We start from the raw sequence: 15,055 nt of genomic DNA on the forward strand, positions 1-15,055 counted from the left end.
AAAACATTCTTCAAGTTGTTGGCATGATGGAGTCCCGCTCAGGCTGTCTCATGAGCTTCGTGTCACCCAGTGCCCCATCGCTACCCTGTCCCGGGAAGGATGCACCAAGAAGCCACCTCTTGTGTTCCTCAGAGAGCACCTGTACGTGGCTGTGCTCTGCTGCATGGTGACCACCGGGCACAGCTCGCAGTCACCTCCTTGTCTGTGTCAGCTTTGGACAGAAATGCCGATCTTCCAGCCATAAACAGTTGCAGTAGTAAGAGCAATCTCCAGCCAAATAGCCACAAAAGCTCTGCAGAATGGTCCATATGCTTTTTTTGTCATTGTAAGGAGATGTGCTGTTTACAAGTAATACAATTAACCAAAGGAAAAAAGAAAAAAAGACCCTACTGTACAATATTTACATCTAGAGATGGGGCCAGTATTTGGTCCATAAAATCAATTAAAAAAAAATTCATATAGGAAGTGATCCAGTCCTGTAGGGTCTGTCCATCATCAGCTGTTGGTAAAGGTCCTTCCAGGGGAGGCCTCGGGCCTGTAGTCATATTTATTCAGTGTACTGGGATAATAGGTTGTTGTGTACACATTGGTTTGCTGCAACGGGTAGAAGTTGGTCCTGTCGTCCGGTATCAAGTTATTCTTGTTAAGTGTCTGTAAAAGAGAAGAGACAATGATGGCTGTGGAAATGCTGTGCCACAATGACTCCTTTCTACCTGCAGACGCCTCCCTCTCACCTGCCTTCTCCAGCAGGGCCTGTGCTGCCGCCACCACCGCCTTCCCTCCGGCTGGGAGGGCAAGACGGGACCTGCCAACGCCTACGGGGCCGCCCTGCAAGGGGGCAGCGCTCCCGCCGGGCTCCTCCGGTGCCTCTGTGCTCAGCTCTCACTAGGCCTAGAATCCAGGGCCTTCTCCCCAGCCCCGGAGTCTCCTAGTAGATGGCACGTTGACTGATCATCGAAACCATGCTGGGCCTACGCAAACTTGGCCATTAATGCTAGTGCTCAGTCTAATCTCTTCCAAAATGCTCTCAACATAGCCTGCAACTCCCTCTCAGACCAGTTTGCCGAATGGCAGCTTTTTCTCTTTGGAAGAGCAGGTGTGCATTTACCTGATCTCCATCTCCATTGGTAGATATCCAGGTTTGGACCCCCCGATATTAAGTGTGTCACTTCTGTCAGCTACAGTATAAGTAATAAATCATGGTCACTTTGGGAAAAACTAAAATGACTTAAAAAAAATAACAACCATGTAACAAGTGTTGTCAACAACAACATAAAAATGAGACCCGCAAATGTCCCTTTTACCATTATAAGTTAGAAATGGTGTTCTTCTCCCTCCCTTTTCCCCCCTTCTTTGTGTTATTCAAGAATTACTGTTATTCTTCCCACCAGCAATCAGATGTCCCCCTCCCTCCTTGGGATTAAAACCCATTGCTGTGCCAGCCATTACCTCTGCACAAGAAATAAAACCTGATTTAGAGAATGCAATAATTGTACAAAACTTTATCCTTCATCTTTCTAGTCACCTGCTTTGAATGAATCTGGCTTTCATTTTTGAGGAACATTTGTTACAGTTCTTTTCTTTTACAAATAACACTTGGCTTAAATGTCTTGCATGCACTTCTGGCCTAACTTACCCCTACGCACCCCTTAAAGGGTTGCTATGCTGTAAGGCAGGGATGTGAGAACCAGCACAAGGTGTCTTATTGCAGAATCCCATGGATAGGTGCACAGAACATTTCCAAAGAGGTTGTGAGTGTCTCTCGTGTCTGGAGCAGAGGGATGGAGGAGTCTAGAGCGGTAACGGGTCCTAGGACCTAATGATTGTTTTGCTACAACTCGATGCTTCTGGAGATGCTGCTTCTGGGGATTAGTTTCCCTTTGAGACAAGCAGCTCACACCCAGTACAGGGTGAGATGGAGATTAATTCACTCATGTTCAAACCCATGAAATACCCAACTTTGCTCAGAGTGGAGCAGTAGCTCAGGCAGGCAAGTGGGTTCCTATACTCTTCAAATCACAAACGCAAGATTCCACTCATCTCGCGTCAGCCACCTAAACTTGAGGCTCCACCAGTAATCCAGGGAGAAGCCTCCTTCCCATGTGTGGGCTGGCGTTGATGAAAACAGCCCTCTGGAGAAGCCCCCTTCCCCACGGCAGCCAGGAGACTAGTTGACAGCGGGCGTCAAGTCTACAGTTGGGTCTTGCCTGGTGCAAGTAAGTACGGCACAACCAGGGCTTAGCCACGTGCCACCTGCTTAAATGACCAGAGCTACTGCTATGACCATGTGCAGTACATTTATGTCCCAATTTCATTTTAATCAAGCAATTGGACTGAATGGGGAGGGGAGAGGAGGAAGAAGAAAAGAAAATACTTTATTCTGGTAGCAGACTCTCAATTACAGCCACCTTGGTGAACATAATTCCTAGTTTCATGCGACATGTTGAGGCTTTCCTCTGGCAAAAGTAACCTGGTAAAAAAAATAGTTTCTCAACTGAAGATTACATAAGGGAAAACATTTTAGAGAAAAGTATTAAATAATCAATAGACTTGGACTGTTTGTGTAACCACGGATGCAGGTGGTGTGATACAGGAATATATGGATATCCATATGTATACGGATAGATGGAACTCTGGAAGTGCTATATCTGAGTAACTTTTTTGGCAACAGTCATTACCTGAAACATCTCACACATGAAACCAAGAGGAGAACCAGTCTCCTTCTGGTCTGACTGGGATCTTTCCCTGCCTGGCCTTTCTAAGATGAGCTCTAAGATGAGTAGGAGATGAGGAAAGAAGTTGTATGGACACGTTCAAAATGACAAATATTTCCAAGGAAAGAGAATGGCGCCCTTCAAAATGAAGGGAAGAAATAAAGAGAAATATCATACTTTGCTCTTAGTCACCCAAAGAAATATTAGTGTAGGCAATAGGCTGCTAATTTGTGCTTGAGGCTGGCAAGCAAGGGAGTCAGGTTCAGATCTCTGCTGCTTGCTAGGCCTCCTTGGGAAATTCAGTGGACTTCCCTGTGCTTCAGTGTCCTCTAGCCCAGCTTGGTAAGAATGAGTGAGATCCCCAGTGCAAAACACTTTGTTACGCATTGTGACAGAGAGTATTTTGGGGAACTCTTCTCTGGCAAACACACACAACTGCTCACGCCGGCTGGACATGATGGCTACAGCTCCCTAGCTCAGGTACCTGCCATGGGCAGTGAATCCTACCAGGCCTTTCCAGCACAGGAGGAAGAGGCTGATTCCCTCCTGCCCCGCTCCCGAACCTGTACCAGGGGGATGAAGACCATGGCCACGGCCACGCTGGCACGTCAGGGAGAGAACCCGGGCACAGCAACTGCTGGAGCAAGGCAGCGAGGTGTCTGTGCGAGCACGTGCTGGAAGGACGCCCACGGAAAAGCTGCTCAGCAAAAACTGCGGGATAGGAGCAGGTCATAAAAGATGTTCTTGGCAGGAGGGTGCATGCAGGGCTTGTCTGGGTCATTTTTTGAGACAGTTATGATTAAAGAGATGCCAGGGTTAAAATCTCTGATATTTGGTGATATTGGTATTCCTGGTCTGGGATAGCTCAAGGACAACATGATCCGCAGACAAAAACCTCAGGACTCTACGCTCTTCTCTTTCAGATGGAAAAATCTGCATGAGTTTCAACATATCCCACAGTGTTTAAACCAGTCCCTTACAGAAGACTTAGCATTTAATTAACAAGATTTGCATTTTTTTCCTCCTCTCTTGTCCTGCCTTCATATAACATTTAATTAGGGAAAAAAATCCACAACTGTTCCTTTGCTCTCTTTGGTTCTGATGGAGAGCCTTATATCTTAGAGAAATACCTTATGAAAATGGTTTAACGGAATTTATAATGCAATTAGCTGCAAAGAATTTGTCTCCGGAAAGCCTGAGATGGCAGTACACTCCTAAATCAGCATGATCAATGTGTGCTGCCTTAACATTTCCCCACACAAACTTATTGTCTGTCTCATTTTAATAAATAGATTATTAGATTCTCTGCCACGAGAAATTGGTTGGTATTTTGCAAGAAGGGAAAGCAGGCAGCAGTGAATTGCAGAGATATACACACATGCACTCGTGCATGCACAGTGCAAGAAGAGGAGCACAGTTAAATCTCTCTGTGTGGGCTCTCTTCCCACTTTAATCAGAGTTTTAGCCTTTGCTCTCTTTTGGCTATTTTTCACACAGAGATGGTCAGTGACATTCCCTTTGGAAGATCTTCTCCCTACACAATATGTGTTACATTGTCTGGGTCAGAGCCTCCCAACCGATGGAGGTTTCATAGGAATAAAAAATAGGTCTGAAGCACCCACAGGTGATTCAACCAATATTTATCCATCCCAACAGGAAAGATCAAGAGCTGTTACCACCTCACAGCTACAGTGAATCACAAGAACAGCCACAGAGGAGATCCCTGATCAGTGACCAGCTCCTAGGAGCACCTCTTCACCTCAGCCATTTCTGAGCCACCTTCCCAACATTATGGTCAAGAACCGGTTGCTGAAGACAATTTTCAGTAAATCCTCTTCGAAGGACCAAACGGTTGGTGCTTAAGTAGGGACTTACCATGGCTGCAGTATCTAAGCTATCAAAAAGAGTGCAGTGAGAGCTAGAGCTCAGGCTGTCCTCAACGTGGGCTTCACAGATGAAGGAGAGGCTTTGCCTTTGCTGGCCGAGCCCCACAGCACCATCATCTGAGAACCCTCCAGACCTGGCCCCTTACTCTTGTCCTGACACTCAACCTGCATTTTCCCCCTCTAACTTTCAGCCTCCTCCACATCAAACACTAATGTCTCTCCTTGCCAGGACTTACAACCTCCTGGCATTTGTGCATGAGCAGGTGGGATGAGGCCAACCCAAAAGCTGGCTCAACCTGTATTGCTGAAACATCCCTTGGTGCAAAATCTCTGTGCCACAAATGGCTGTGGGATGCACTTCGAAAAACATGATCCATTCAAAGAGTAACTAGAATTTGACATGCATCAATCAAAAATATTTTTACCAGCTTCCTCCCATTCTGTATGAGCCATGCCATCCTGGCGGAGTTGATATCATTTTTTTTTTTTTCCAGTTGCCTCATTATTCATATACTTCTTCTGGTCTTGTCATTGGCATATGACTAATATACAAAAAGACTACTGGGTTCCAGGTATGCTGCTTTGTCAATTGGAGATGTTTTCAGACCAAAAAGGATGCATATGGCTTTAAGAAAATGTGAAATAGTAGCACCTTTTTACTATAGGTTTCAACTAATCCAAAAGTCCAGCCTTGTTAACAGTGAATTCTATATTTGTACAAGTGCAACAGAATATTGAGTATTTCAATAACTGCAGAAATGTCAAAACAAATTAGTTATCACTATTATTATTGTATTAGCTTTTAATTAGAACCCAAACAGTCTAGGAAAGTGTACCAACATTCCCTCTTGTGTGCTGCTCCAATGTCTGATTTTTCAAAATATCTACATACATGCACAAGCTGTTCCTTCCAAGGTAAAGGCAAGTGCCAGCTGTGTTAAGCATGATTGCATTCTGCCATATTCATATATTAAAACTTTGCTCAGTTTTTACTATTGATTTTTTTAGACTTAGTCATCATTCAGATTTTCCATTTGTTGCTTTTTCTCCTGCAATGCCTCACCACTACTCCCCCAAATTCTGCCTCTGCTCCAAAGCATTAAGTCATAAGCCGCTGACCTACTTGCTTACATTCTCTCTGATGTATGAAAACATCTTCATGCTTAACAGTATGGGAGTTCCAGTACTATTCCCGTCCTACAGCTGCATGCTCAAGCTGTATAAACAGTTCTGACTCACATAAACAGCTCAAATGTTTCAATTTTCAATAAACAATCGTTAAATTTGCAAAACTTGATTTCAAAATGAAAACCTCCCCCACCCTCCAAATTAAAAGGAATTCTATATCCTTTTTGGTGGGGGTAGTTACAACAGGGTGAAATACAATGACAAGATTTCCTTGATCTCATCATGCTGAGCTTGGTATGCTCTTGGTGCTCCAAATTTGCTTTTCTATTCTGGGGACGTTGTGGGGTGAGTCCGTGAGTTTCTTGGGCTTTGTAAGCCTATCTTCACCAACGGCACAGCATCACAGTCACAGTGAAATCAATGGAGCAAAAGCAATTTCCACTAGCCTAATAATTTTCCCCACTACTTGTCTGTCGCCACATATTATTTCAGTTCTTCCACCTCCCACTCATGACACTCTTCTCTTTACAGATATAAAAGAAAAAAAAAAAAAGGTGACTTTGCTGGGTAGCTTCAAACCACTGGGTCTAGCATTTATGGTTAAATAATCACCACTTCAACCTCTGTGTAAGCTGAACAACGTAGCATGCGGCATCTTTCCAATAGCCACTACTCAGCAAAGATGCGCTCCATGTGCCAGGGCTGGCTACTTGGAAGCTTCAGTGTTGCAAGTTTTTCTTGTAATTTTGAACTCTCCATTGTACTACAGCGAAAAAAAATCTTTCCCACATCATGACGTGAGCCCTGAGGAATCAAGGGCAGTCACTACAGTCACAGTTAACCTTGGTCATCCACTGTGGACGTAGGCAAAGGTCTAAAATCAGGGTTTGGGTACCAGTGAGCATGTTAGTACTCAAACCACTCTTCTTAGCAATATGTAGCTCAAGCCCATGTGCATGGAAACCTGCATCCTGCCTCTGCAGAAATCAGTGACAAAATTCACTGCAAAACTAGCCTCAAAAGACTGCTTCCAATTTTCCTTGGAACAGCATCCAAGTCACATCCTGTAGTAATAGCATTAGATGGCCATTACTCCCCCTTGTCCCCTAGGGAAAAACAAGGATAAGGGATAAGGATTGTGCAATAATATAGTGAATCCAAGATTCAAGATGAGCCTTCTTCTGTTTTGCTCTTAAGTTGTATATGCTTTTTTTTTTTTTTTTTTTTTGCAGCGAAATTAGATTGGGCAAAATGCCATTTCAAAGCAGATGAGCTGTTTTATGGAGCTCTCTGCCTTCTTGTTAAAGGATGTTACTGTGTGAGTTCTGGGAACATTAGCCTACTAATTCAGGTTGTGGAAATATATTAAGAAGCACTTCCCACAGCTTGTACTTCTCTGTAAGTACCAAGGTAGAGAGTTCAGAATCATAATTAAACAGTAAATTTGGAAATAATTAGTGTAATAATTACATTTCTACAAAGTAAGCCATACAACTAAAATAACCTTTTTCAGCAATAATTGACAAGAAGAAAATAAATGACGTCTGGCCCACCCACAGGGTCCCTTTCCTCTGATGAACCGGATGCCGCAGCACTGCTGTGCTTCTCAAACCACACATTACAAACAACCCTGGAAATACAGAACGCTGCCAGAAAGACCTTAGGAAACCCAAGTATTTACTGCAAGCTGTAAGTGAGTTTTAAGACTTTGGTAAACCCTTCAGGTTTCTCTTAAAAACTTGCTTAGCTTCTGATGCTAACAAATTGTCTCACTCGATACTTTCATAAATGAGCGGTGAGCTCTGTCGACACTGAAGTCAAAGGTGGTAGTGCCCAGGATTTATGTATTAAGGTTTTCTGCAGCATTTACAGTGAAGTGTAGATGTACAGAGGACATAGCTATTTTCTACATAAGAAGGTTTTCCCACTTAAAAAGAGATACAAAAGAAAAAGCTCATTGTGGCACTAAACTAAGGATTGCATGTTCCTTTCAGAGAGGAGCTTACCATATTTTGAGGCTGTTCTTTGTTCACTGCTATTGGTAAATAAATTAAATCGTATCTCTGTTTATCAACCCCAAATGACAGCAGCATCTGCAGATGTGCTCAGGTTGACAACAGAAATAACATTCAATTATGAGAAAATGAATAGCTTCAGTTTTCTATGGTTGTTTGAAAAATAGTTATTTATTTTATCCTTGGCAGGGAGTAAATTTACATTACTACCATTCTAAACTTACAAACGCCCCCCGAGAACTGGTGACATGAAGGACCATAATCAGAAAGATGCTGTGGCACATCTTTGCCTTGAAGCACATGGGTGAGATGACAAGGTGAACTGTAAGTAACTATAAAGCAAAGTGGCCTTCCCGGGCTACTTGGGCATGCAGCAACATTACTACAGGGGCTACCCACTTGATGCTGCATCCTCGTGCATGCCCGAGTACCCAAACTAGCTCACCAGAAGGATATTAATTGCCTTCTAAAGCTAAGCTAAAGAGTTCGTGTGGGGTGCAGAAGATCATCTCCAGCAGCTGCTGCAGGGCCTTGGCTGCAGCATGGAAAACGAGGAGGGCCACGGTGACAGCCCGAGGCCTGTCTGGAGCAGGGAGGTTTCGCTGCTTTGCCACAGCTCTGCTGGAGCAAACGGCCCTGAGCCCTCGGATTGCCTCCGAGCTGCTTATTCTGGGGAATTACAATTGTAAGTCATGCAGAGTGGCCAGCCCCCAGCACTACATTTAGCCCGAGAATTGCAAAGGTGTAACTGCAGTGGTGCAAAAAAAATAGTAGTAGTAAAAATAGAAATAAAAGTAGAGAAGGGGCCTAATTTGCCATCTGTTAACTCCATTCAGTCTGTTATAGTCTTACAGCTTTCCAAGCATCTCCAGCCCACTAAATAGCTGCTTTTTGAATATTTTCCTCAAGATTGCTTTGTTTTCTCCCCATGCAGCATCTCACCTTGTTATTTCCTTGCTACATTTATAACCTCTCCAGGTCATATGCCAGCATTTCTACACCAATGACTGTTTTTTGACACACCTCCCCATTTAATACCTTCCGCCTGTTTAATTAACACTCTGATTGCACCCTCTTCAAAGTTGTTAATGAAGATATTAAATAAAGCCAAACCTTGCATTACTGCCTGCAGTGCCCAAAACAATTTGTCCCTGTGGCCCTATATGTTCCCCTTAATGACTGCCTAATGCTTTCAGTCCATTAGCCACGTTTCAATCTCTGCAGCACCTTTTGTGTCCAGACCAATCTGTACTTACGTGTCACAAGATCATTTAGGACAGCAGTCCCATGCTGTTCTTTAAGTGTATGGACCAGTGAAGCTGCCTTTTAACCAAGCAAAAATCTACCCATATGTAGCTCATTCAAGTGCCTTCTCCTCATCCACTAATGCTGAAACAGTGCAAAAAGTGATCACATTTGATTTCTTCCTTCTCAGCACAAGAGCCCCAGCTCAGCTGTCAGTTCCACCCAGACACTTTTCATTTCATCAGCAGGTGATTGTGTTGCCTCTCAAATATTCACTCGGCGCTGCCTGCATATGAGCACTGACACAGATTGGTTTCAATGAGTTCCCATTGCTGTAACTGAAAGCACAATTGGGTCAATCCCATTTGTTTCTCCTGGTTTCATTCTTTATGGTGGCCCCGGATACCCCACAGTTATGCTTTCCTGAATGGGGAATGTCCAGAAGTGTTTTATCAGATGGGGTCCTGTGTACTTACAGGTATTTTCTCATAGGCCCAAATCCAACCAGCCTTTCCCATGACGAGTTACTGGAGCTACTTGTGTGATTTTAGTGCATTGGAGTTGGTAGCTTAATAGTGACTCAATTAGCTGGGAAGAAATTGGCCTTCTTTCATATGAATGCTTTTGTATTACCTTGCATTTCATGACATTGGGGGTCTGTCCAATTTCCATGACACTTATAAAGGTAATTGGGGTTATTCATTAGCTGAATCTCACAGACTCTGGGATGCAGTCCATCTAGATTCCTTCATCTGTGGATTTTCAGTTCTTCCCTTCATTCACATGCTTTGTGCCAAATCCCAGGACAGTGTTAAAGCTGGCTTAATGAGGATTCCCCTTGCCTACAGGGAACACAGGCAGAGCCACTCTTGCCTTCGCCAAACCTACTTTGCATATCTAAGGCAGCAACGGTGGAAAAGTGGCAATTGAGGTAGAGTTGCTGCCCTTGTGCCATGGCAGCAGCCAGATGTATTGAGCAGCCCTGACGATGCTCTCGGTTGCTCTTCAGGATGATGCTTGTAGTTCCAGTTCAGGAAAAACCAGCTTGGTATTTGAACAGTTGTCCTTTAGAGCTGCCAAACAAGTACTCAACATTGAGCTCTAGCTCTAAAACCAATGGGACTGTGTGTATTTTGTGTGTATTCAGCTGCTTTTCTTTATGATTCTACCAAAAATCCACCATTTCCTATTGGAGTCGCTCTAGACAAATAGCTGTGTGCCTCCCCTCCACATGTGTCACAAAGTTAATACTTTTTCTGGCATGTACTGCTTGTCCAATATTACCGTTTCCCTTTGCTTAGCTCCCTGGCCTCACAGCTCCTTGAAACTCTTCCACAATCCCATAATTAGCTTTTCCCACATGTCTTGGAGGCATTGAGGATTTCCCAGTTTCTTTTAGGTGACACCACTGCCGGTCAGAGCTTTGCAGAGACAGGGAGGCAATAACCACTTCAAGCACCTGAATCAAGCAAGAGCCATGAACGTTTGGCAAATGGGGCCAGGTTATATTTGAACTATTCCTATTCTCACCAGTAGAGGGAAGTCACGCAAACATACAGCAGCTCAGAGAGATTTTGTCATTCCCAGTCCTAATTCTCCTTTTTTTTCCAGCACACAGGAGGGGAGAGAGCAAATAAATGTCAATGCCAGAGAAATCAGAGGAAGCAAAGACTACAGGAAAAAGGTAATATCAATTATGACCAATTACGGTAGCTGGAAAAAAAAATGAACTTTTAAGCATACCTGTCTTTTAGGTCTGAAATAGCTGCTCATATGGCCAAAAATCTGCCATTTTTCCAGCTATAGTCATTGATCTAATAAAAACAAAGGAAAAAATCTTGTCTGCATACAAAATGGTCTTGCCTATGTTGACTAACCACTACAGCTACAGCTAAACAACTCAAAATAAGGTTAACCCCTGCATCTGAGCCTACCTGGGAGAGGTAGAGCATGCTGCCATATCCCGACATGGCTGTAGAGCAGATGATAGGGCTGGTCACACACAGATGAACAGAGAAGGCTGAGCCATCACAAGAGACCATGGCAAAAGGAATATCAGGCATCTGCCTCCTCTGTGGCTTAAAACTTCTCAAGATGACTTAAAGGGAAAAACTAAAAGTTAATCCCCAAGACTAGACTCTCTCGAGATGGTGGGGAAAGAGGAACGATGTGGATTCCTAGTGCAGAGTGAGCAGAACAGCTGTGTATGGGCCTGCATGAAGCTCACGGGGAGGGGGGACCCAATTCCAGCATCCGGCCGGCATCCCAGCGGGAGCACTTCCCTCACGGGAACAGCAGAAACAAAACAGCTGCACCCCTGCTCTGAAATAACCTATCTCTAAAATGGAGATACCCGTGCCGGGCACGGGGCAGCCTGCCGAGCGGGGACACGGCCATCCGCGGGCTCCACCAGCGAGCACGACCGCCCCTCCAGGCACGCTCCGCTGCTCAGCTTGACTCAACCCTCCCATGGAAAGGGGAGAAAAAGACACTAACAGATCCTGACTGCGGTGCACCATTTAATCCTTTTTTCCCCATCAGTTAGCTCCCTCGCTTTCCATCCCTAGCAGGCATTATGTAAACTGAGAGTCCCCTGAAGTGATATTTGCAACCGCAGGATCATGCAAGAAAGGGCACAATGCAACCCCCTGCCCCTACTGTTCTTTTTCAAATAATACTATACTCATGGTAAGTACTAAAAATATGTACTCTGCCATTCAAGCAGTTAATGTTCTTTAATGCCACTTTGTTCAGGGGAAACAGTCTTTGTTAAACATGAACTTCACTAGGAACAAAATTTATGTTACAATTTGATTTATGAGATATATATATACACATATATATACACACACACGACACACATTACATATTTTTCCCAGCTGATTGCATCAACTAAATCTCTCTTTAAAATGCCATGAAGCTAAAGCAAATGCTTAAGGGAGGCTGCTGCTGCTGATGTTGGGTATCATCAACTGCTGGCTCTTGCCTGAACTTTCCAGTCACTTCATGGGGCTTCACTGATGCACAGTGGAAGGGGTCACTGAGACAAGGAAAAAACTTATATCACAGGGATATCAGTGCCTGAGCTTTGATCACTATGGACAAATGGGTTAGCTAATTTTGGCTCAAGTAGCAACATATCAAATAAAGCGGTAGGACACCAAAGCCCTAAGTTTTCCATGGAAGGGCATAATAAACATCCTAAGAATGTTTAGCCAAGGGAAATACAATTTAAAACCAAACAGGACTCCACTTCCTTTACTACACCAAAGACCCAGCCTGTTCATTTATTCAGAAGGAGTATTCTTCTAAAAGTAAAGCTGTTGTTATTGCCGTTGTTGTTGTTTCATACCCTTCCACGTCGATATTTTATCTGCAGGAATTATTTGGGTTACTTAATGAAGTGTGGATTGCAGCATTAGGAGTCCTTTGTGGGGGGTGTGTTCTCTGCACTGTTATTTGATTTTCAACAGCATTGTTTTCACTTTATTGAGAAAAACTCTTTGCATTTCTTTATTTATACAGACTCCCAAGTGATTGAAGGAGCATTCTCCCTGTTTTCTAGTGGCTGCATTTATATTTGTTGCACAATTTGGGGCAGGTACCTACAGTCCCATCTAAGCTAACTTGTGATGTTCTGGTGCCCTGCTAGGAACCTGACACATCAAACATTCTGGCTCCTTCTTCCTTTGCCAAAGCCCACTATCTCAATCAGGTCTTACCACACGAATTTGTTCCATGACAGTGAGGGTGACAGAGCACTGGAACAGGCTGCCCAGAGAGGTTATGGAGTCTCCTTTTCTGGAGATCTTCAAAACCCGCTTGTATGCCACCCTGTGCCATGCGCTCTAGGTGACCCTGCGTGTGCAGGGGGGTTGGACTAGATGACCTCTAGAGGTCCCTTCCAACCTTAACCATTCTATGATTCTATGATTTTGGTTGAGCGTAACTTGGCCCTTGGTTTCCATGGCCCTTAGCCTGGAGGCAGCGCTCCAGTGTTTCCCTGACTTATTTCAGGCATCAGTGCAAGAAGAGTTGGACTGCACGACTCATGACTAAATCCATGCTGTAGGAAGGAAGGACAGAGGAAGGTCCGTCCAACATAATCGAGAAGCAAATCTGCAGAATCATCATTATGACCAATCCTGCAAACTTACATTTCTCACTGATCACATCTGGCCTGATGCAAAGGCCATTGGGCCTTGGATTTGGACCAATGTAGAGAGGCCTTTGCCTGTCCACATCCTGTGCAGAGTCAAAAGTTGGCTCCCTTTATTAGCAGAGGATTTAGCAATAGGAAGAAGTTCGGTCCAAATCCTTTCTCCATGCGCGGCTATTCCTAGAGCTCCTCACTCGCAAGGGCTCAGTCCTGACCCTATATCCACCTGCATTTACTGGGGATCATCTGGCTTTCCATTCAGCATGTTGCTAATAAGTGACTCACATGAGTAAGTCACTGAGTAGCTGAAGCAACATGTTAGAAAAGAGGTTTCTCTCTCTGCGTTGATAGCCAGTTATTAACTAATCGATGTGGCAGTACTGGGAAGGTTGTAGGTGGTTCTGTAACCCATCATGCCAAAATGTGAAGAGTAGATAATTTTTATTTCATTATGCTCTTGTTCTGCACAGTCTTCAATATTGTCAGAGCACTGTATGAACTTTAACCAATTAATGAAACATGAACTGCTTATTAGGTGACCCAAAAGGTCTCTCCCCTACAATCTGTGAATAACAAACCAAAATCAACGTGCTGCTGATAAATGCATATGCATGAAATCTTTTAAGACATCATAGCTAAAACAGCTAATAACAAATCTCAGCATCTCTGAGAAAGGAAAACAGGAAGCGAAAAGAAGCCAGGAAAAATAAAGCACGCTTCTACAAAACACTGCCTGGGCAAGTTAGCATCAACTTAATGATCAATAGGTCACCATTATGTATGATATTTACATCTGATCTGTATTAATGCACTGCTGTGCTTGCACGTCCGACGAGGCTCATCTCAGCTAGCACTTCCTTCATTAAATCTGCCTTCATACAAAATTCATCTTGATTTCTAAGTTTGCATTCAGTGCTGCACATTTGGAAGTAACATTGCCAAACTTTCTACTGTGTTCACCTGCTGGTTGGAGAACAGAGAATTTTCAAGATGAAAACAAAATAAAGATGGTTGCAGAAAGCTTAGTATTATCAAAGAATGGAAAATAATAGACTGGTGCATATGCTCAGCCTTCTGCTACCATCATATCACTATGCATTATCATTTTCTGTCACTGAAAAGTAGTCCTCACATCATATATTTGCTTAATCTTGGGTTTATTAACTCTTTCACACACACACACACACACACACATGCACACACACACAAACACTGATTCTTTTGCTTTCCTTACCTAAAAATATCTGGGGGAGTTTTCTTGGCATCTTCTGAGTAGAAGCTTACTTGGTTTTAAAATCTAGAATTCCAGGTATTTGTGCTTTCTTTCATATGCACACATTTGAAATTCAGACAGGCCCATACCCAAACTCAGTCTAACTCTCATTTTCCAGAAGGTGAATTTGAGCTCCTCCATCATTTGAATGTTAATTGTGTAGCACAACAATAAAACCACACATGCTCCTTGAAGGAATGAAAAATTCCCTCCTGACCTTATAAAAATCTGCCAGTTATTCCCAAATACAAAGCTAGCTAATAACAAGTTTTTAAGTAATCACACAGCACGGAGTACAGATAACCTCCCTCTTACTGCACTAACACTATGTTCTTCAAGGGAACCTGAGGAGTGGCAAAACTGTATTATTAAATGAGACATTTTCAAGCACAAGTTTATGGAAGGAGGGGCAATAAAGAGGAGGAATGCAAGAAAACATTCAACAGGGATAGAGAAAAAGGGGCTTCATTTGATAAGCAGATCTTACCTTTTCTGTAAGTCTACTGGCCTCATTCACCACTCTCTGTGAGAGAGTATCACTTCAAGTTCTTCTTAACAAAGTAGTCCCTTGCTTCTAAACATTTAGTTTTGCTCTGTCCAATGATTGCAGATTTATGAACTTGAACTGTTTCACT

The 15,055-nt window shown here is 43.5% G+C and overlaps 1 protein-coding gene across 2 annotated transcripts in view; it reads right to left on the minus strand.

Annotated features, from left to right (window-relative positions):
• Window positions 1–334: 334 nt before the first annotated feature.
• SEMA5B (semaphorin 5B) overlaps window positions 335–15,055 on the minus strand; it is a 169,074-nt gene continuing 154,353 nt past the window's right edge. Inside the window, exons 21-22 of one of the 2 annotated variants that reach the window (XM_088519576.1) lie at window positions 1,109–1,178; window positions 447–651 (exon numbers count right to left, since the gene is read on the minus strand). In XM_088519576.1, the coding sequence (XP_088375702.1) occupies window positions 644–651; window positions 1,109–1,178 (78 nt within the window). In that variant the 3' untranslated portion in view covers window positions 447–643. Of the gene's footprint in view, window positions 652–1,108; window positions 1,179–15,055 lie in introns of both variants that reach the window. The other variant, XM_010218544.2, reaches the window with a different exon arrangement.

Source organism: Tinamus guttatus, unplaced genomic scaffold (genome assembly GCF_059628265.1).
Source record: "Tinamus guttatus ecotype Peru unplaced genomic scaffold, ASM5962826v1 Tinamus_guttatus_pri_ptg000060l, whole genome shotgun sequence".
NCBI lineage: Eukaryota > Metazoa > Chordata > Aves > Tinamiformes > Tinamidae > Tinamus > Tinamus guttatus.